Genomic DNA, 24,059 nt, shown 5'->3' with positions numbered 1-24,059 from the left:
ACAAATTAAACTTCAGGTATCCTACTAGAATGATATAATCAGTTGCTTTTTCAGTCCACTAGATACAGAGAGAGAGAGGGGGGATGACATGCAGCAAATGGCCACAGGCTGGAGAACCGCAATATATTTTATCACAATATATTGCAACATGTTTAAAATCGCAACAATATCGTATCGTGATAATATCGTATTGTGGATCCTCTTCCCACCCCGTAGTTATTACAGTATGATAAAAAGCTTAATGACCCTAATTTATGGGTAGCCATTCTAATTAAGTAGTACTACGTTTTAGTTGTATTTACTAGGGCTGAAGGATATGCAACAAAAAAAATGATGTTGCAATTATTTTGACAGATATTGTGATTTCCATGTGAGTCGCAACTTGGGGGGGGGGGGGGTGGTCAAACCAAAAAGGATAACATGATTTTTGCTGGGGTCTGTAACAAACAAGTGCATCCCCTTATGTCTGGAATATGAGTCAGAAGCTAGAGAACCTCTGTAGCACCACAATACTTGACTTTTAATGGCATGTTGGGACACACTGTACCATAATCACTTCCTGTGTCACCTCCTGTGATGTGGATATTGCAGTTGGCCATATTGGTATTTTGATCATTTTTGATTAGTTGTGCAGCCCTAGTATTTACTATGAGATAAAAAATAGAGGCTGAGCAAAAGATGGAGGGAAAATGCCAGAAAATAGTGAAAAATGTCTATCAGTGTTTCCCAAAGCCCAAAATGACATCCTCAAATGTCTTCCTTTGTCCACAACCCAAAGATATTAGTTTATTGTCATAGAGGAGTAAAGACACCAGATATTTTTCTTTTCTTAAAAATTTACTCAAACAGATGAATCTATTATCATATGAGTTGCCGATAACAAAATAACTAACATACATGTTACAGTCCTTCTTTGGGTCATGTATACCATGCATGAAAGCTCTGACAGTAGACAGATATAAGATCATGTCACGTGACCAAATGGACTTCAAATCAGCACTCCTTTTCCCAAACATTTCATAAGGGTGGACTGGGTGTGTATGTTCAATTCAGTACTGAGTCACACGGAGGGAGAGTGGTGTAGAGGGAGGGAGAGAGAGAGGCATGAATACAGAGAGCACAGAAGGCAGAAAACAGTGAGCTGTAACAAAACAGCGAAGGACATGTGAGAACTTCAGAGCACTACCAAAGACCTTCCTTTATCATTCATATCTCCTCTCTCCTCTGCATCCTGTGTGCACTCTCCTTTCCAACCAACAGGCTCTTATTCTTTCTGTTCAACTCCACCTCCACATTTCTCTGCCAATCATTTTACCTCTTGTTTCTCTTTTGACAAATTTCTCTCTTTCTACCACTTCTGCCTCATTTCTAGTCCTTCTCTCCTCTCTGTTTCCCATGCTTGCCTCATTTTTTCTATTTCTTCCACAACCTTTCTTTCTCTTCATCCCGCCCTCCCCTGCAGATCTCTGTCCTCTTCACTTCTGCACCCCCCTCCTTATTTTTTTTTCACTCTTTTGCTTTCATATACCCCTCCCTTCGGATGTGCTGGGCGTGTGGTGGACGCAAGAGGGGGCCTGAAGGGGGTTAAGGCTGAAAGTTGAAGGTTACAGGGGTGAAGAGGACCCCTGCTGCTCCGCCAGGGGACACAAATGTCACCATGACAGATCCTGCACCGGTTAATCCACCCTCCCCTTTTACACACACACACACACACACACACACACACACACACACACACACACTAGAGCTCTGTGGCACTGGCCAAAAAAACAGAACAATTAATTTCTGAATACTGCAACTGTCACCTAAGAAATATGCAAAATAAAAAGCCTGTACTAAACCATTTTCTTTTCGGCACATAAAAAATATTTGAGGTGCAAATTACATGCTCATAATTTTCTTCTGTTTGAATGTCGTCAAACATGTTTCATTACTTGCTTTGCAAGGCACGGATTCTGGACAGCCATGAGTCCACAGTAAATACATTTCTGTCTGCAGCCTCTGTGGGATCTTGAATTTTCAAAACACAGGCTGTGAATTTTACAAGTGCATCGTACGAATGTTTTGGCTTGCTCACAAGGTCATAAAACATGCTCTGCATGCAACAGACAAGTAGGTAGCTGTCAGTTACATTAAAAAATGACAAAGTTAGAGACCGAGGTGCTCTGGAGGACACCGGCAAAGCAAGCATGAGCACATGAACACATACAGAGCTCATAACAATGTCTATATCTCTATAAAGAGCAGAAATGCAGTGTCCTGTCCATCGCCACTCAAATAAGTTCTGACAAATGCTAATATGCAGTGACTGCATCGTAGTGTTTGACTTTCTTAGACTAATCGACCACTTCCTGCTCTTTCGTTACACCTGCCTACACTGCCTGCCACCTGTTTGTCCATACATATGTCTTGCAAACCACACTGCCTGCATGAGGCACTGCTTTGCTAAACATCCTTTCCATCACCTATCTCCAAAAACTGATTCAGGATGTGTTTATTATATTTCCTACAGTTGACAAAATCTATAAAGAGCTGTTGTACAACAGTATAAAACAGTCAAGTTGATGTGACACCAGTGGTAGCGAGAGTGACAAGGGGAAAACAACCAATAGCATATTTCACCCTGGTGGAGTGTAAACAGATCCAGTGGGTGAGAATTGAATTGAAATCACCTATCCAGAGTTAGATTCCTCAATTCACACCCCAGGAAATGGAGGTGGGCAAATGTGACAAAAAGCTCATGGAGTGACCGTTGGCCCCTGTTTGCAAAGTGCACGTGTGTCTGCACACAAATGCGTGCGTGTTTACAGATAGATAGCAAGTGAATATTTACTGTACAGTTGCATGTCCATTGATCTCTGAGGGCTTCAAGCGTGGCTGACCTCCAAGTCACGATGGGGGCAACATGCGGGAAGCCCCTGAGCCGTGACACAGATACTGGGGAGAGGGGGGGCAGTGGTGGTAGATATGGTGAAAAATCAATGTTTCGGCTATTCCTGAGACGCTCGTCTTTAAAAGTCAGAGGAGAGGAGTGAGCGAGGAGAAAGGAGGGTTAATAGGTGAAGGGTGCTGGGAACTGAGAGCGGGGCAACAGGGAAAGAGTGGGAGGAGGAAGGATGAGGTGAGGGAAGAAATAGATGGGTTGCCTAAGAGTGGGAGGTAGAGCTCTGTCTCTCCCAACTGACACTTCCTTCCTACCTACTCAGGTGGATCCTTTAAACGTGATGGGATTAAACAGAATAAATTAGCAAGATATATGTTCACCGAAACATGAGAGACCAGAAATAAGCCTACTCCTTCATCTCTTATTTCTTCTATTCTCTGCATAAATCTACTGGCACTTCCAAGTAGGCTAAAAATGAAAAATGCTGGCATCTTCATCTTGGCAGAAATCTACGCTTCTTGGGATTTCCAAGTAGGCTAGAAAGAAGCTGTTGGCAGAGGATGTCATTGCTAATGCTGCTGGCTGGAAGAGAAAAAGTTGGCGCGTCGCACTAGTGTGTCAGATACCTCGCACTGTCCAGTGCCGCACGGCAAGTTATTCAACTTTAAGCCATTTTGTCACTAAATTAAAAAATTAGAGCTTACTTTGAATGACGTAAGGCTTTATAAAAATAGCCTTTGCAAACTGGGGAAAAGCATATGATAAACATGAAATACACCCACAGTGCAGAGGCCTACGTTTGAGTTTCTATAGGATCACCTTGGCAGCTCAATAACAGTGGCCTGAATGCATGGTGCTGGCTTTAAGACTGAGAGAGATTTCAGTAAAACACAAAAAGATCTAACCCTAAATCCAGTGTGAATACACATTTAGATGAAAGCCTCTAGTTTATAATTCTCTATACTATGTGAATCAAACGCAGACTTAGAGCCCTCATGGCCATCCAATGTTCTAAAGGCATAAAAAATGCACTTTTTTCACCTTATTCCATGAACGACTGAATGTGTGTTGTGAGTGAATAGGGGGCCTGTTTGTTAAGAGAGGCCAAATCCCATATGGTGAACAGCAGCTCCTCTGGTGAGAAGAGAGGCTGTGAAAGCCACCGGCAGCCCCTCTCCTCCATCCGTGCTCCGGAGATGAAGGGATGTAGCGCCTGCCTCTCCTTGTTCCTCCTTTCTCTCGCTCCCTTTGCCTCCTCTCCTCCCTCTTTCTTGGCCAGGGGTTAAACTGCTGCACTCTAACCTCCTTGGCAGTGATTTCATTCACTCCGTTTCTCTCGCTCGCTCTCTCATCTCTGAGAGAGATTTATTTCACAGTATGTAGTGGATTAGGCCCCCCTCGTACGCCCTCGGACAAAAGCATTGTTTTAGCACTAGCCTGTTCGCTGTAACGGGAGGAAGCTACAGCTACTAAGCATCCACAATACGGCCATTGTGGACACAGGGCTGGAAGGACCCTGCCTCGGAGGCCGTCTAGACTTTGAGCCTGGGCCGATTGGAGAAACAGAGGGAGAAAATCCCATCAGGCAGTGGAGTGAAAGTTAACTAAGGTAACCTGCTGTGAACCTGATGAAGATGTCAAGCCAACATATGGTAAAAAATGTCTATTGTCAGAACAAGAAGCTTTCTTTCCTCCGAGGGAGGGTACGGTGGAGGAGGAGGAGACGAGGGGTGGCTAAAGAAGACTAAGGGGGGTTGCACAACCTAAAGGAAGGAATAACTGTGGTGGTCATCGTTTTACTTCTGGATCAGTAGCCTTATTCTGGCCGGGAGGAGGCCCAACCCCTACACTCACAATTAAAGGAATAAGCAGATTAACTGGCATCTTTCAAAGGCCAGCAGAAAGAAAAACACACTCACACACGTTTAAAACATTTTTTTTTCCCCTTTTGCCTATCCAGTCTCAGACTGCACACTGCAAATGGCATTACATTTCATGCTGATTTAGTGGGCAGAGGTTTTCAGAAAGAAAAACTTCTTAAATGATGATATGGTCCTTAAGTTTACTAATTCTGATTGGTCACACTATGTTGTTACAAATGAGGACTGGGAACTGACGCGAATAGTAAAAGCATTAGGTTAGTCAAAATCTACCTGGATTAAATTGGAGTTTGACATTTAATTGATGTCTGTAACTTGAAAATGCTGATACAACACATTCTATACGGTATAAAATTTCTTGTAAAAGGTAAAAGCGCATGCATCATCATATTGGACTAGTTTAGGTCTGGAAATAGGTCTAAATTTGCAAAAGGGGGATGCATTTTAATTCCAATGCTTGAAAATTTGAATAAAACAAAAAAGAAAACAACCTCTAAGGTAGAACCTCCTTTACCAGCCAAAAAAATCAACTGGCAGGCTTCACATGTGAGAGATGCTGGCCTGGGGGATTTCTAAGCCATTTCTACCGCTACATCTGAAAAAAAGATAAACAACAGCCTCAGCCACTGGAAGGAGAAGAAAGAAAGAGCTGCATGGAGATGATGTGACCCTATTAATGCCACATTAGTTGTTTCGTCTTCCCAGAAAAATTGCTTCAGTGGGATGAGCTGAGAGAGAAAGAGAGAGACGGAGAGAAGAGGTGGAGAGAAAGACAGAAAGAGAGAAGTGAAAGCGATACTGTCTCCAGGCTAGTTGGGATGCAACCCAATTTCACAGCTTCACGAATGAGTGGCACAGCATATGGATGCAACCTTTGTGACAGCCTCTGTGTATCACCACATATCAGCGCTGATATTCCCAGTCAGATTCCATACTGGTCCAACATTATGTCAAACACTGGCTCCGCATGACTGCATCTTCAACACAGCCCACAGACAGCATGTTTGGGGGGGGGGGGGGGGTTGTTAGCCTCCTAAGCTAAGGAAAACAAACCAGTATCTCCCTAGACAGACTACTCTCCAACTCTTTCTACGCTGCATGATGCTCAGCTGCTGCAGAATAACAAAATCAAATGCTTACATTAAAGCAGTAACGTGCCCTTACATCTGAGATATAACCTGAAATGTGAGGTATGACCCAGATATTTATCCAAACAGAAAGGGGGAAAGGAGGGTGGGCTGCAGAGTTTTGTTGCAACAGCACAAGTTAATAGTGATGATTCCATCTCTGGTTGTTGGCTGATTGGCTTAAACACCAACATTTCTTCACATAATTGCATACTTCTCTCCATATGGTCCAACCATCTGCCACGGTCAAAAAACAACATCTATATAAGCCCAGTAAATTAATAACTCTATTATTAAGCTCATATGCATAAAAACACATGAATGTAACCTGTGCTAAGAGCTAAGTTAGCTTTAACTCTACTACGAACCATGTAGACTATTTACTTCATTATTTATGACTGTAAAAGGAGCTGTGCAGACTCCATGTTGTTCAGTGTGGTCTCATGTGACGGAAACGGCTGTATGATAAGTCTGTCAAAAATGTTGTTTTTGGATATACAACTTGAAAAGTTTTAAAATTCTGGTGATCAGGTCATTGTCACTCAATTACACGTGCTTAGGGGAGAATTCCTTTTCTTGTCTTTGAGGTGGTGGTTGCAGCATCAGAGAAAACACTGTGTGTAGCACAGCAGCTCCTTGAGGTGTGGAGAGGATCGATCTCAGCTAATGTCATATGGCACAGCACCCAGAGGCAGCTGCGTGGTGCTGATGACAGTGTAAAGCCTTGCCTTTGGCGGCTACATGCTTGGTGCTGCCGAGCTGTGATTTGAAGTTCACATGCAAAGGCTGACAGACAGACAGCTCTCAGTCAGGCAGTCAGTCAGTCAGCCAATCTTTCCACAGGGATGACAATACATCTGTATCCGTTAAAAGCGTACAATAGTGCCTAATCCTAAACACAATCGCAGGGGTCTCAGCGCTCTGCAGGACTGATGGACGAAATACTGACAGAAAAATACACTATCAAACCACTGAAACTCTCTCACACAGACAAACACACATACATACACACCCTCACTTCCTCAAACTGTAACTGGCCTCAGCAAAAAAGTAGAAGATAACTAACCATAACTAAAGAGATAATCTGGGATGGCCATTTGAAGACAAAAGGCCCTTGCAGTCCAAAATATTTAACCATTGTTTATCCACTACCATCCTTTGCTTTTCTCCAGTTTAATCATCAGTTAAATGAAGTCAGGGTTGCAAGTAGTTAGACAAACTGACTAAATGTTATAATAATATCTGTGTTTACAGAGGCCGATTGGTTCATTTCACTGTGCTTCATCACCATGCTTCCTCTTGGTCTCATGGGAATCTGAAAAGTGGGTTTAGCAAACAAGTGATTCAGCAGACAGGACTTGGCTAAGACATATCAACAAAACTACACCCATTTTCACACACAAACCCCTGTTTGATGTGGGTCAGTAAACACACATTCTACCCGCACTGGACCCGTTAATATCAGCCTGTTGTCACAGCTTTAATTCCTTGTCATCCACATTCACACAGGACCCAGAGACTGCTGCTAAACCAGCAATTTACTGGTTACAATAGATCTGAATACAGCTGCAACTGACAATGATTTTTAGTTTGTATTTTTTATTTTTTGTAAATTAAGAGTGTATCAAGAAAATGTGAGAACTGCCCATTATAATGTCCTAAAGCCCTTAAGAATCCATTCATTCATTTTCTGTAACTGCTGTTAGGGGTCGCAGGGGGGCTGGAGCCTATCCCAGCTGACATTGGGCGAGAGGCAGGGTACACCCAGGGCAGGTCACCAGACTATCACAGGGCTGACACATAGAGACAGACAACCACACACACACACCTACAGTCAATTTAGGGTCACCAATTACCTAGTCTGAGTGGGCGGAAGTTTGCTGCATAGATCAGCCTCTCATTGGGCAGAACAAGCCACCCGCTGAAGTCCCGCCCTACCACCTCCGGTTGTGTAGCAGTTTTCAAGCCCACCGTTGCTGTGGCACCACCAAGAACAATTTTGATTGGTTGAAAGAAATAAAAAAAAAGCCGGGGCATTTTTTTCTCCAATCTTAAAGTGAGAGTCGGCGCAGCCAGACCTTTTTTTTCTTGAGAAAGGTCTGGTGAGCGAGACTACCAATTACCTAGCCTGCATGCTTTGAGACTGTGGGAGGAAGCCGGAGTGCCCAGAGAAAACCCAAACTGACATGGGGAGAACATGCAAACCCATGAAAAAAGAAAAAAGCGATCCGCACACCAAAAGAGCTCCCGTATGCATTTTTTTATTTTGCGTGACGTTTCGAGCATGATGCGCTTCCTCAGACTGCATATGCAAACCCCACACAGGAGAGCTCCCCCACCCTGTATTCGGACAAGGAACCCTCCTGCTGTGAGGCAACAATGCTAACCATTGCACCACCACGCCACCCACCCTTAAAAATAAATCATCCAAATTTTGGCCATCTTATTTACCGTCAGTAGGCCAATAAATAAACACATGAAATATTTCCACACTAGACCTAATATCAACTGTATATTTGTTGTGTGTGGAGTTGTTCACATTCAGTTCATTCATAGTAGCTGTTGCTGTGATTACACTGGAGCGTTAAGTATCTCTGAGATTTACAAAAGCAGAATTTATGACTAAAAGAGATTTAATTAGACACTAGACACCAGTGTCTAGTGTCTATCAGGTTGACAGTAATCCCAATATTTTTGTCAGAAACACATTTAGGATTCCATACTAAAGTCATGGGTCTAAGGATAGAGAGGATCATATGCTGTACCTTGAGGCAAATTTGTGATTTTGGGCTTATAAATAAAATTGACTTCATTTAAAAGCCGAGCAGCAGTTCCACCCTGGTTAGAGGCAGGTCCTGAGGACTGGCTGCATAACAGATGTTAGCCTATTCACTCTGACCACAAATAAAGGTTAATCCTGCATCATTGTGTCAGTCTGAAATGGGTATTAGATGTTTATACAACTCCTAGCCACATCTAAACCAGTTCCACTGGAGCGAAATAACCAGAAATGATCTCACATCTAGGAAATGCACACAGTCAACATGAAGGTGGATGAAGTACTGGAAGGTGTGTGTGATTGTGTGTGCGTGCGTTGTGCGTGTGCATGTCCATTTACATGAAAACAAAGACCTTGTGGATGAAATACATGATATGCAATGATAAATGGTCTTAGACATTCACAAAGACATCAAGAATGACCTATATTTTCTGTCTTGAAAAAATAGGCCAGAACCCAAATTAAGGGCCAGTAGGGCTACTACATGCATGTAAACGCCACCGTCTTCACCATAATTGTGTGGTGTTAGGCAACATAGAAGCAGCCTTGAATGGAGAGACATAGCCTCAGGGCATAGCTGTTGACATGTAAATAGTGGGGATAGAAGCCGAAATGACAGCACAGACAGTGGGCTTGTATGACTAGTTCTGCTTGACTTGGGTTTGGCCTTGGCCACAAAAATTAAGGTCTAAAGGACAACAGTCTACATGTCAGGATACCAGTACTCGTACCATGTCAATAAGTAGGTTGATTTCCTTAATTGCCGGGGAAAATACATTTCTATCTTTTACGTCATTCATCTTTTGGATCATTTTACATCAGTCTATGTGACAGCAGCCCTGTGAGACCACAATACAACCTGAGACTACATCCTTTGTAACAATCTCTGCCTTCATCTGCTTCTTCCGTTCGTCTAAAAATAGGGTTTAAAGAACGCTGGAGATCCCCTGCAAAATGAATACTCATCATTTACATCATGTATTATGTCCTCACAATACAATACAAATAAGAGTACATATACTGTGCTAGCATATTTGTGTTAAACTCAATCCTAAATCAAAAACACTCACAGGTAAAAGGTTCCTGCAGGAAAATCTCAGAGAGAGTGGTGTCTTGTTTAATATGGTTGGAATCCTTCATATGAAAAGATTTATGAGCCTCTGGTATTGCTATCACTCCCACTGCACACGACAAGATATGTGGGCAGGTTGATGTAGTCATGAGTCAACCCCAAATCCTGTTAAAATCCTGTCATTATAAAGTCTTCTCAATATGACAGTCACGAAAGTCAACATATTTTTGAGCACAGCTTTTTTTTTTATGAAATCCAATTTGCCAGACTAGGGACAGATTAACATCACTAAAGCTACATTAAAGCAGGAGCTGCAGTAATCCTGTTCAATTGTGGGCTAAACTAGGCCACATTGGCATTACATGCATAAGAACCAGCCAATCATTGTTCTTTGACTCACAATACTTGTTTTGTGTGTGTGCGTGCGTGTGTGTGTTTGGTTGTACATGCTCGTGCCATCTGCTGTGCTGAACATATACACTTCCTAGCCATCTATTGTCATCCTTTGACATGATACATGTGAAGAAGAGCTTAGCTTCGAGATGACACTAGCGATTTTTTGGAAGCTGAATTCAGCTGGACGTTATCCTAGCCTTTGCATCATGCTTTTTATTTTTAAACACATAAAATTCCCACAGCTCTCTGGAGCATAGCTTAAGAGTGGTCACAAGGGAATAAATTCATCTGCCACCGCACAAAGATGCACGGCGCACGCACACAGACACACACAAACAAAACACGAGCCACCGACAACAATGCTGCGAGGCTGCAAGTGGGGGTGATGTGATGAAACCCTTCTGCATTCATCAAATTCATCTCATTTTAAATCATTGATCGGGTCCCTACTTTTCCCCACTTTTTCGCCGCGGAAAGGGGAAGTCTAAAAATAGCCTGTGAGCGTCAGTGCCTAGAAGTCTTTCCATGTTCTCCCAGTCTGGCAGCATTAGTGAATTCAGATGAGCCTCCTGCAGCTCTCACAGCCTCTGCATCTCTTTCTCATGCACACTCACACACATGCGTGCGGCCGTGCACACGCGCACACATGCAGCCATACATGTACAACACACTATTCACTTAAACATGTACCTGCTATCACACACAAAAAACAGTTTGCCCCTGGAGTTTCAGTACTGCGTCAGTGAGTGGGAAAGCTCAGCCAGCAACCCCCTCAGTACCTCACCTCTCAGTTTATAGACTACTGCCATCAGCATATCCACCACCTCCTTCATCCTCTCTCCCCATCTCCCTGCCCCACCCCGTCTCGTTTTGCCCCAGTTCTTCATGCTCTGCCCAATAATACTTGGTGCTCTGAAGAAACAACAGAGAAGTCAACTTACAGCTGCCCTGCTGGTGGTGGATGCATGTGTGTATGTGTGCGTGTTTGCCAAAACATGAGTGTAGCGAGGTCGCATGGCACCACCTGAAAAGTCACAGTAACTTGTTCACTCTCTCCGTTCTCCCTGTAGGGCCCGTCTGTCCCTGTCATAACGAGTGATAATCAAAAAGGGGCGCGAGAACAATTGCGCCTGTGCAAATGTGTGATCACAGAGAAAAAGTTGCTATGTTGGAGGAAGAACAGGTAGAGACAGGATATACAAAGTGTGAGTGAAACATGTATGTGTGAAAAAAGCAGCTGTTCCTGGACAGATTGAACAGAGATTAGCAATGACTGGGAATTTTGCGTCAACACAAACAGAGCCCGAACAACAAAACCAGGTTATGCACTGAATGCTTAATTCTCCTGCAATAAAATCGTGAAAATGTATTGTAATATTTGCAGGTTATCATTATTGCCAGATGAATCTCTTGGAATTTCATTGGTGCCCTTACCTGGCTAACGGTTCACATGTCAAGTGTCTGCACTGGCCAAAAACGAAACTATTTTTAGCCTGAACTTCACCATATAATCTGAAACAGAGCCAGCCAGGGTGAAATGTGAGGACAACACTTGTTTCCATCTCTTTTAAATAAGAAAAGAGCTGGAACTAAACCCAGTGAGCAGCAGGCCACCACACATTTACTGAATGGATGAGTGACTGCGAGCAGGGAGCTACAAATGACTCCAGACACGGACAAAAGAACAAGGCTGTAGAGCACTGAGAGAGGCAGTAACACTAGCTGGCCAACTTTGTCTTCTGGATAACTAAAATAGAAATACAAACAAGTCTTGTGTTACATCTATTATTGTGTAGCGGAGGTAGGACCAGATCACTGTTTCTGCAAGTCACAAGAACGTCTTACATCTTTGCACTCAAGTCCCAAGTCAAGACAGGCAAGTCCTAATTTAAGTCCCAAGCCCTAAACTTTGATTTTCGAGTCCTTAACTAGTCATAATGGACTCTTCACCACATGCAATGCCATTGTAACAACGGAGTAACAGTATATTACATTTACAAAAATAATGAATGCTTTTTAAAAGTTGTATTTGTTTGTTTCGACTTGCACGTTTTGCATACTACATTTGGTGTTTTGTTGACCACAGTTCAGTGTTTGTACGCTAACAAAAAAATAACTGTGGACTTGCTTGCTAGTTGATATAGAATTGACTCATGGCACATTTTTTAAGTAACATAGTTTTGACATACTTTTTGATCTTTGGGCTTAGGGGAAGGTATAACATATTTTTAAGTCAAAGGTTCAAGTCATGTGTCATTGGTGGTAAAATACAGGGTAGGGCTAAAAATCTCTTTTGAGTTTGTCAAGTTGAGTCTGAAGTCATCAAACTTGTGACTCGAGTCTGACTCGGGTCCAAACCTCTGCTGTGTCGTACAAAGGAAAAACTGAGAAGAAAAGCAAAGCATAAGAAAAAATCCATCTTGGAAACTGAATTCACATTGCTGATCATATCAAACAACGTAGTCTTGATTTGTGGACATGTAACTATTCCAAAAAAGTAAAGCAAATTCAAAATACATGGTCAATAACGCAGATGCAGGTTTTGGTACATATTCAAGTCTTACTGGTCCTACTCCATTTAAAATCACATTACATTACACAACATGCATTTCAATGTGTAGCCTGAACTAGGGCTGGGTGATAAAACAATAACAATAATTATCATGATAGATAAGATGTGTAACAAAAATTTGATAAATATTTGATGCAATTAAGCCAAACAATGAAAGAGGGAGACGATAATGTACCATGAATGCTAGTTGCCACTAAACAGAGGAAGAAGATGAAGAAGAAGATGAGACCTGCCACCAAGGCTTGCCATCACTAAGCTAATACAGTCAACATGCTTATGCGCGTGGTAACCTTATAAAGTTAAAACAACGTTCAACATGCTGATAGATAGATAGATAGATAGATAGATAGATAGATAGATAGATAGATAGATAGATAGATAGATAGATAGATAGATAGATAGATAGATAGATTTTATTTAATCCCCAGGGGGAAATTTAAAATATCCTAAGCAGCAGGGGCATAACAAAACAGACACAAATCACAAGAACACAGCACACATACTGACACAAGACAAATCGTAAAAGTACATAAGATCAACAAGATGTTTGTATAGATGGCTGACTCAGCTAATACTAATGGTAAGTTAGAGGGTTAATGTTACGTTAGTTGCGGCTGTTTCATTGAAATTAAATAATATCATGTAAATAAAGGTTACTAAAAGTAACATGAATAAACTTTAATACATTAACTTATTCTCAAGTCAAATAGATAGTCTTTCATTAGCAATGAATAAATGATCCAGCGTTACTTTACAACCACATCGAAATCTTCAAAGCATCAAAGCATAAATCACATTTTATATGTTTAAAACTTACTGACCATGGTTGAAATTTTTGTCTATTTTGTTTACATTGACAGCTAGAACACAAAATATTTAAACCGTCTGTACAAAGAGTTTGACATGCTGCTGTCCAGAATTTAGATATCTCTAATTTATTGTTTTATTATTGACAGCATTTTGATTATAACAGATTTGAAACTACCTCAGATTTGTGAAATGTTCCACTGTTTTGCAAATGTCTGTCATGTCCCGATAATAAAGAATAGTTGAAACCACTCAGGAGCAAAAAAAAAAAAAAAAAAGCCTTTAAACTTGAAAGAATGAATTATTTGACATTTATTGTGATAATTGTTGATATCTACTGATGCAAATATTTTTAGCATTAAAACATTTTTGGCCCTATCCCCCAGCTCATTGAGTTGTTCTGATTCTGTGCAAACTGTCATGCACTGCTTACTGCAACACATTAACAGGGCACTTTGGACACAGTGGCCCATCATATGTCTAATGTCTTAGTATGCCATGTCATTAACAGTGCTCACAAAAGGAAAGGGCATCAGCACACAAACAAACAACCCCAAATATCCATCCACCGCCACCCCGCATGCAGACAAAAGACGAGGTTAGGCTGCTAAAAGTTAGACTGTGGGTCAGACATGATCCTATAGACACTCAGGACATGAAGTGGGAGGGGATTTCTCAAAGTTCACTCACACTGTGGTCATTACCATACCATAGCAGGGAAGTTAAGAGACTTCCTCAATTTGCTTCAGAGGAAACCAATAAAAGACAACAAAGACTTGGGTGATATCTGACTCTGTGTAAAAGAGCCAATTTAGTAAAGTCATATGGGTGAGACAAAAGAGAAAGGCAGAAGGGTTGCGAGATAAACAAAGTGTGAGACCCCGGGGTCCTCTCAGGAGTGTGAGTGGAGGAGTGTGGCCTCTCTAATGACCAATCAACACCCTCCTTGCTGCCATGGCATCTGTTAGTACTCCAATGGCCTCCCATCTGAGTGTGAGCCTACCGTGAACTCAACACGCAGCCGGAATCCAATCAGACTGCAGATCCGACAAAGCGCGGGTCAAGGAGCAATTCTGACATTTTGCAGAATGTCAACGTTCAACCTTTTCTAAAAGTTCTACTACACGGGAGTTTTGCTCTATGAATACGAAGGGTGGAAATGAGAAGGGGCGAAAGCCAAAGGAAAAAAAAAAGGAACATCACAGCGCTGCTTGAGGGGGCTACAGCAGAAAAGGAAGCAGATTGATAACTAACTAGCGAGCAGTAGGTGACACTGTGAGACCTCCGGGTCTCAGCGAAAATGTTCTTAGGATACAGAACAAAAGTAACTTTTCATAGTTGGACAAAGTGAAGCTATAAGGCCGCGTGAATCAAAGAGCAAATTATGTATACCCTACACTATTGCTTTCTGGTCCCCAAACCAATGCAAGTGCACTTATATTTTAAGTGCAGTGTTTTTTAATAACAGTGAGAAGAAATCTTGTGAAACCAGAGCGGCCAATAAATCTATCACTTATCTCACTAAAAAAAGACACATGCCCAGTGATAAACAACTGACAGGCACAAACATGAGATGAAAACAAGATATGTGCTTTCACCCACTCTCTAAGGCTAAACGATGTCATGTGCTGTGCCTGTGCAGGTTATAAAGGAAGTCAGTTTATCATATAGGCATGGAAAAACATTCACATTCATTCTGACAATTTAGAGCTCCCAATTCATCTGACCTGTGAAAAGGACAGAGGGTGTCATACGCTGTACACACTGTAAAGCCCCCTCAGGCAAATTTGCGATTTGCGATATTGGGCTAAAAAAATGACTTGACTTGACCTGCATATCTGAACTGAGGCAGGACTGCAGCAAATGTGCACAGAAAAAGCATGCTAAGCAAAACACAGAAAGAAGAACCAGGCCAGATTTTAAACCCAAGACTGTAGCCCTGTGAGGCAGCAGTGCCAACCAAACTGCCCTCAGTGAAGGGCTTTTTTTTAAAAACAATAAATCGTTACCCTAATTGCAGCATGAATGTTGCAGTAAAATTGATTCGCTGATCTATTAAGTTTATTGCTTTGTTACTGGGAACAATCTGGCTGGAGGGAGCGGGCGAGGACAGGTAGCATCTGTCCCCACCTACTGCCTTGGCAGCATTAGCGTCATCTGCTAGCTTTGGCAGCATCTTGGAAGCACATCAATATGGCTTTATGTAGCCAGGGCCGCTAGTAGCTAGCATGCCAGTCACGCTCTCAGGCAACGCTCGCTCACAGCCCGAGCATCCACAGAGCACTGAGCCAACAGAGCTAAGCGGAACTGAGCTCGGGCTGAACAGGGAGGCCAGGTCTCCGTGGACGTGCATGAGGAAAAAGGGCCAGTGTCTGTCATCTATCCACACATCCGTGGATAGAAATGTGGGGCCAAGTCCAGATATGAACACTGTCACCACTGTAGGTGTGAGCTTTATTTTCTTGCTTTTCTTTTTCTCCATCTACACTTGTGTTAAGGAATGTTGATGCTCTCGTCAAATCTCAAAAGCTACTGTATTAAAATCAAATCTGAAGGGTGATGGACTGTCTGTTCCTACCTGCACCACTGATGTTATGTTGTTACCACAAGTGTTTGCCAAAAGACGGGGGGAAATCAAACCTACCCATGGGAGTAATAATTGGGACTTTGTCCAGCGGGAACAAACACTGGCAGAGTTATTTATTCAAAATGACATGCTTCTAGCGACACACTAACAACTAGCACTCTCCTTGACCACAGTAAGACAAAAACTTGATGTGGATGCCTGAGAATCAGACTTGATGTTGGGACTAAAAGGTCATACATCAATAGCAGCAAAGTCCATGTAATGCAGAGTAGCTGAATGGCCCTGTTGGCTGAACATCACAGATCTTCAGGAATCTTATGAGACTATGTTAACAGCAGTGTACGTGACAGTCAAATCTGTCCAGAGCATTTGACAACAAAGTACAAAGAGTAGTGGAATTGATTTTAAAGTGGACAGTTTTCTGGTTTTTATCACTGGAAATACAAAGTGAAAAACAATGTGCTGAATTGGCAGCTGCACCTCAGGACTATCTTTAACAATGCTTAGTTACAAGGGATGCAAGTTTTAAACTGCTTCCTTCAAGGTGCCCTGTGGAGTTTTTTTTGTAAACAAGCTATGTTTACTTTCAGTGTTACTCACCGAGACGCACAGCGTGTATCCTTGAGGTCTATATGTGTCAAATGCATTTCCTCCCTCTTAAACATTTTTCAAGTGTTTTCAATTCAATACTTTATTGCCATGTCAACACAGATGATAAGAATTTGCCTCAGTGCAGCTCTTAAAAACAGACAAAAAAGACTACACACATAAATAAATAAAATATGTCAAATAAGTGCACAACATACACAATATGATCAAGTCCTTAAGTGCTTTGTGCTGCTAACCTGCCTACTTTTAAAGTGCCTGTTGGCTAATACTTGCTGTACTACTACAAGTGCTTATGTGTCAGAGTGCAAGTGTTGAACAGCCTCAGGATATGTGCTATTCCTAAAGCGAGATGTCCTACACCTAAAACCTTGGAATTCCATACCGGAGGGGAAGGATTTGAAAAAGGAGCTAGCAGGGGTGAAAGGAGTTAGCGATGGCCGTCTGCGTCTTGCGTCTGAAACCTGTGGCATATATGGAGGAGACAGAGGGAAGGTCACGGCCAATGACCTTTGATGTTGTGCATACAACTCTTTCCAACTGTCCCCTCTCAAGGCGGGTTGTCTTACCCTACCACGCTGTGACTGAGAAGGCGAGGACACTCACCACAGTAGCTCTGTAGGAGTGCAGCATCGCCTCTTCAGTCAAACCAAACTTTTTAAAGCTGGCGCAGAAAGTTTAGCTTCTGGTGGGCATTGTTAATTATATGGCTGGTGTTGGCTTCCCACATCAGCATCAATCCAGCATTGTTTACATCCATGTCTACTAGCCTACAGTCTTCTTCTTTAATGCCTTTGCTGGCACACTGCAGCGTATCTTGGCATGTTACCACCACCTGTTGTGTCAGTGGAATAGTACTGCAGCATTGGTAGGACTGTGTATGACATCCCCCACATGTGCTCATCATGATAAACAAAACTACAAAACCCACTCACAGAAAATATCCATAGCGTTACTAGAGGTTAAAAGGTCCACAGGGAACCATAGTAATGATTAATAATTAATGATAAAATTGATTAATCATAAGAGACTTTTAAAACTCAAAATAATTTGCTTTTGATATTACATCAGCTTTTTTGCAGCACAACCTCCCAAGAGTCATGCTGTTACTCAAAACTGCCACTCCCACTCTGTTACTTGGTAGTCAGAAAAAGGCCACACAATATGCAAACAGTTCAAATTATTCTGCACAACTTAAGTATTGTTCTGGAGGAAGCAAATGACACTATTTGCAGAACACTTGAACAAGGCCTAAGCCTTTCTTTCAATAACAAAAAGGCCTGCACAAATACCTGTATAAAGCAGAAATTTCCCCAGATTGGCTGATTACAATCAGATGCTTTTTATTTCAAAATATGTGGATAACTCAGTAGTCAAGAACGGGTTGTGTGCTGCTTAGTGAAACTATATGCAACACATATTTGCAAGGGGGACTTAGTGAAGGAAGAGGCAACCACAGTGTTCAAGTTATCTGAAAATCTGCAGGCGCTTACTTCAGTTTGGGTCAAGTCAAAATCCAGCGAGTTGTCCAAGTAAGCAACACCTTTTTCTGTGTTGTCACACCACGCCTGTATCACTTGTTTTTAATAGTGCACTGCACACGTTGCCGTTATCTATGGAAAGTCAACATAGCTTTAGCTACTTAAACAAGCCACAGATGGACAGGTTTCCAATGCCAATTTTGCTCTTTGTCAGTTGATATATTTTTCGGTTAAAGTCTTAACAGTGATTAATTAGTTATTGATTAATTATTAAAATCAGTATTAATAATTCAGCACTCAGGTCTGGGCTTAGGAGAGCCCGTCACTTAGAGAAATATACCAAAATGTTACCTTTATAATGAGTGAGCAACCTATTCTGAGATCGCCATATTCAAAAGGTCACTGAGAAACAACTTAATAAAAAATTTGCCTATTGCAAGCCTGTCTGCAAACATGTGGGTGTTTTCTGCACACATATCGCTAACTACAGAAAGTGTGAAACCCAGTTAACACAGGAAGTTGAGGGAAAGGTGTACTGACCATCTATAAAGGGCTGAGCTATAATTGTCTGACAACAGCGCAGGTTTCTCTGCAGTTTGCTCTGGTCTAGTAGTATTAACAAAGGGGACTACCTCCTACACTACAACACTATCATGCCATGCTAACGCACATGGATCTAGTTTCAGACCTGCGGGACCAGGATGTGGTGAGTGTGGCCAAACAGTGGTGCGACATCAGCAGAACCCTGCACCCTGCACACACCTAGCTTTCCAGACACTCAAAGAGGACACCCTTCCAGTCACTCTAAAGCAAGCCATTACAAACTAGTTGGCTGATAGAGGGAGTACACAAAAACTGAAACGCAGCCAAAATCAATCTAAAATTAAACTTGTATTCCCTAAACTGCAAGGAGGAGATATGAGAAATATGAGCAAGCTGAAACCTTCCACCACTTCTCCAAATGCTCAAATGTTCTGCACCATGTTGCTATGACAATTTAATTATAGTCTATCATGATTACACTGTTGTTTGTTTGCCTCTGTGAGTTAGTGGGAAGATAATGTGTGAATGTGAAGTGGTGCTTTTTGGCCAAGTACCTAATGTTTGGCTGAAGGAGAAACATCTCTAGTTTGTGGAGAGTGACTGTGTAGCTAGCCAAAGCTGGTGTGTTATGACTCATAGCATTAACCCTTTCAGCTCATACTAAAAGTCAGCACTACAGAATTGAGATAAATGCATACGCAACTATCAGACAGGTCGAATTTTAGGGCCTTGTGCATGTGTACATATGTAATATTCACATACAATCAATCCATTCATGCCTGGTACAATGACAGCAGTCCATTTAGCACAGTTTCAGCATTTCATTTCATACAGAAAGCAGCTAAACCCAAGTCAAAGAAAGGGAAATTGATCAGATTCAGAGAGAAGTGATTCATTCCTCAAATGGTTACCTGAAACTATTCCTTTAAAAAAAATCCACCACAACCCTAAGCCTCTGCTGGCAGACGGTGTACTTCTACATCATGACAATGGCCTCAACAGGGACATTCTTACGTCCAATCAGGACTCAACACAGGGCAAAAAGAGCATTTCGTTCAAATGACTGAGCAGAATGCGTATGTTCAATTTGACCTGAGGGGTGTGCAAACGTTGCTCTGTAGCTGTACTCCAGGGAGCAAGAGTCCGGATATGAGTCTGACCCTGGATCATACATGAGGGGAAGTCAGTTATTACAGCACAGGCCGGTGGTTTATGAGTTTGGTTTAAAATCCAATATCAGATCTACATCCAAGGACAACTTTGAGTCTACTCTGGTCAGCTCAGCAGCTGCACAAGTGAACCGTCCACATAACACCTCTTTAACGTCAAAGCTGAGTGGGCAAAATAAGACAGCTAGTGTAATGTACCGTGAAAATGTTTTTACATGATATTTGACTTACGGCCGACACTGGATATTGATGTGAAATATAGGTTACTTTATTTCCCATATTCATAAAAGGTAGAATATGGTGTTGTTCTTCATTGGCCACAGCCATTTCCCGAGCTAGTCTGAACACTTTTTGTCCTGGCCACCAGTGCTGGAATGTTTGACCACTGCAAACAGCAGTACGGTTCATGCAGCTTGCTGACCCAAGCATGATCTTTCTAAAACAATCTTTGTGGGGTCACGGTTACAAGAGAAATGTCTGCACTGGTTAACTTATGGTCAGGCCTAATAAAGGAACAGTGTAGACTGGAAAATCAGTCAAATAAATTGAGAATGCTTAACAAAATCTTGCAGCAGCTAACATCTCTGACAGTTTTACAGCTGAAATCAGTTGTGACCTTCTCTTGTCCTCAGGATCCTGACAGAGTAAACTCTGGAGCACACGTTATAACACCACAGACATAATGATTGCTCTCATTGTGCAAGACTGGACTCAGTCATGCAGTCAAGTTATGTGACACCCGTTGTATGACTTAAAATACTGTGCAGAAACACTATTGCTAACGCTGCATGACATCTTGGCTGTACAGCCTTACAATTACTGTAATTACACAACAAACAGTCATTTTTACAAACACATGGCTTACAAAAAATACAACTGGGAAGCACACATGAACTTCTTTATGAAGACGAACTCACAACCACTTCCAACGTTGAAAACTCTTGTCTGTTTTGCTTTTTTAAATAATTAATTGTTCACAATTTCCCAAGGGGACATCTTTACATGTCATGTTTTGTCTTTCCAACAGCCAAAACCCAAACATATAACATTTAAAGAGAATATAAAACTGTGACAAGCAGAAAATCATGACTTTTGGGATGCTGCAAACTAAAAATATCTGTCATTCTCGTCTGATAAAACACTTAAAGAATGACTGGCTGTTAAAATTACTGACAATTCATTTTACACCAACCATCTCATCATTTCAGCACTGACAGATAGTAATTTATTGATCCCAAACTGGGAAATTCTTTTGTTACAGCAGCAAGTAATCAAACAGTATTTGGACATTAGAATACAGAAATATAAAATATATGCAAAATTTAAATATACAAGAGAAATATACAGGAATAAAATAAAAACATCAACACTGCAGGAGTAAAGAAAGTGAGGTAGAGGTTGTAGAAAATGTGCAAAATAGCTTTAAGTGTGCAATTGGTTATGACCAGCAGTGCATCAAATAGATGTAAAAAGTATTAAAAATTGATACGTCCTATTTAAGGCTGCAACAAATCATTATTTTGATTATCCCTTAATCGGCTGATCACTTCCTCAATTGACCAATAGATAACTGCATGACATTTAGAAACTTTTCCATTTTACTTGTCCACACCAAGCAGATCACATACTGACAGCACATTATCAATGGAAATAGTGACATCACCTACCCTCATTTTCAGATGTTGGACATGCCACCTGTACAACCAGATCAAATGTTCTGTCTGGATTCTCCCTGCAAAGAACAAAACAGTGTTTACTCGGGGGGAGATAAGGGGGGCAGCTGTTGTTATTACACACAATCACAGGCAACAAGTGTGTACTCAGCATTGGCTCACACAGCCACTGTGCTGAATGCCACTACATGTGCATTAGTGTTACATTAGCAACCATATAGTGGAGCTGCCCTACTTAACGTGAGTCATGTTGTCAATACCGGGTAATGTCAATAACCGCTTGTTAGCCGAAGCTGGTGGTGCTTTTGTGTGCGAGAATGAGAAGTTTTCTTATCTGTGACAACGTTATGTGGCCAAACCTGGGTCACGGGACCCGGTGTTACAGCGGTCGCTCGGTGTCGTGTCCACATGTAACCTATTTAACGCCGTCTGCTTGGCTAGCGGAGCTGCTAATTGGTGGTCAGCTAGTAGACGGAGCAACAGACTGACCCAAATGCTGTCGAGCCAGCTGGCCTGGCGGTTAAATCCACTGCTGGAGATAGCTCACGTTACGGCCAAACATTCCTTCGTATATCTCGGCTCTGAGTTAACGTTACAACGGACAACACATTAGCCGTTAGCTCGACAGCTCTCTATATTAAGAAGCGACAAAGAGAGGGGGGATAAAAAACACAAACTCAGGCGTCTTACTTTATTCTGCTGTCCATGGTTTAGCTACAACATCGCGACAACTCCGTGCTGTCGGCGGCTCTGCTCTGCTCTGCTCTGCTCGGAATATTTCCACCTCGTCCTTCCTCAGTCTCAGCCGTCACTTCGTCTGCCTTATCTGATACCGGTCGAAAGCTGCAGCCACCGCATGCTTGTGGAGGTGGGATATAGTGGTGGTTTGTGCCGTCCTTCCGCCGTTTAATGTAGCCTGAATCCCCCTTCTACTTCAGCACCACGGCGCTTATTTCCCACAACAAACACCACTCCAGGAAGTGCTGTCAAAGATTTGGTGACGTCAGCACGTCAGATGAGCACCTTGCTGCTGTTGCTTCTGCCTGCAAGCATCCTTCCTCCACTTAAACATGAGTAACAGGCAGGATACACACAGCAGACCTGAACTGTGTGATTCACGCCTCCGATGAAAAACCTGTGTCCCAATGAGACTGTTATTAATATAGTAATTGTGGCAGCGGTAGCCTTCAGCAGTGGCTCCCAAAGTGGGGTCCCTGAACCATCAGGGGTCCTTGAGAGGGCTTCCAAAATGAGAAGTAGTTTGAGCCAGTATTAATAGATGTTTGGGTCACTTGAGGCTTCCCAAACAACCTGCAAATACATTATAACATCACATATTAGCATCATCCTCCTACAGAGTTGCTAAGCTGAACATAATAGCAAACAGTTGCCTATATGCGTGTAGAACAGGGGTGTCAAACTCATTTTAGCTCATGGGCCACATACAGCCCAATTTGATCTCAAGTGGGCCAGTACAGTGAAACCACTGCATAAAAACTTTCCCTTTTTTTAGTGTAAAGAAGGACATTCTGAAAACGCTCACCCATTTACAAAACAAATGATGAACAGCCCTCAATATCCTCAAAAATGATGTGTAAATTCAACAGTATGTCTCATTTTTGTCCACATTCAGTCAGTCTACTACTCACTCTCATTACATGTGTATTTTTTCATAATTCACCATGAAAGAGGAAGCTATTGAGAAAGAAGGTGAAGTCACCCCCTGCCTTACAAACCATTTACAGTCTGAAGTTTTGTCAGTGCGTCAGCAGCAGGGTTACACTAATATGGTTTTAAGATAGAAGTCTGACACAGATTCTTTTGGTTGACAGTATTTTGCACAATGTTCAATATCCTTAAATATGACCACAATAAGTATTCATTGTTCATTCATTGTTGTTATTTCAGAGAACTGTATTCTGGGCAGGGTGGAAAGCCTCAAAGGCAGCATTTTACATGTTTAAATTGCTCCTGACACCTCTCAGTCAACATTAGGTATGCAAAGTCATCTAGAAGGCCATATTGGACTCTTTGGCAGGTCGGTTCTGTTTGACACCCCTGATCTAGAAGATACCGAGCAGCAGTAACATTCATTTAGAGTCATGTTTATTACTACCTGGTAAATGTAAGATCAGCTCTCTTTTTAGGCCTGTGTTGATCTTCACCTACTCATAAAGGCAGTATCTGGCTCCTTAGCCACTAAAAGCTCCACAATGTTCACCAGCGACAACAACGCTGATGACAGCAGCCAGAGTAAACTAAAGCAGTAATGTTTCAGAGCATAAAAAACATGGGTTGACAATGAGCTGAATGAAGCTAAAATTATCCTCAGACCTAGAACTGCAGAGGTGGGTGATAATTCGCACCTTTCACCATCGGCGCATTATGAGACAGTGGGTCTCTGAGTACAGACATGCAAAGGGCCCTATCACCTCTCCTACAAAGGAGCAAGACAGACTTGTGGTGGTTTCGAATCTCTTTGT

General features: G+C 42.0%; 1 protein-coding gene across 2 annotated transcripts in view; it reads right to left on the bottom strand.

The window, feature by feature from the left end:
• dennd1b (DENN/MADD domain containing 1B) overlaps nt 1-22,543 on the bottom strand; it is a 116,512-nt gene extending 93,969 nt beyond the window's left edge. For both annotated transcript variants that reach the window (XM_050054253.1, XM_050054254.1), the window contains exons 1-2: nt 22,267-22,543; nt 21,571-21,635 (exon numbers count right to left, since the gene is read on the bottom strand). In XM_050054253.1, the coding sequence (XP_049910210.1) occupies nt 21,571-21,635; nt 22,267-22,283 (82 nt within the window). In that variant the 5' untranslated portion in view covers nt 22,284-22,543. The remainder of the gene's footprint in view (nt 1-21,570; nt 21,636-22,266) is intronic.
• Between the last annotated feature and the right edge of the window lie 1,516 nt (nt 22,544-24,059).

This window comes from Epinephelus moara, chromosome 10 (genome assembly GCF_006386435.1).
Source record: "Epinephelus moara isolate mb chromosome 10, YSFRI_EMoa_1.0, whole genome shotgun sequence".
Classification (NCBI taxonomy): Eukaryota; Metazoa; Chordata; class Actinopteri; order Perciformes; family Serranidae; genus Epinephelus; species Epinephelus moara.
This window is presented reverse-complemented; position numbering and strand designations above follow the sequence as displayed.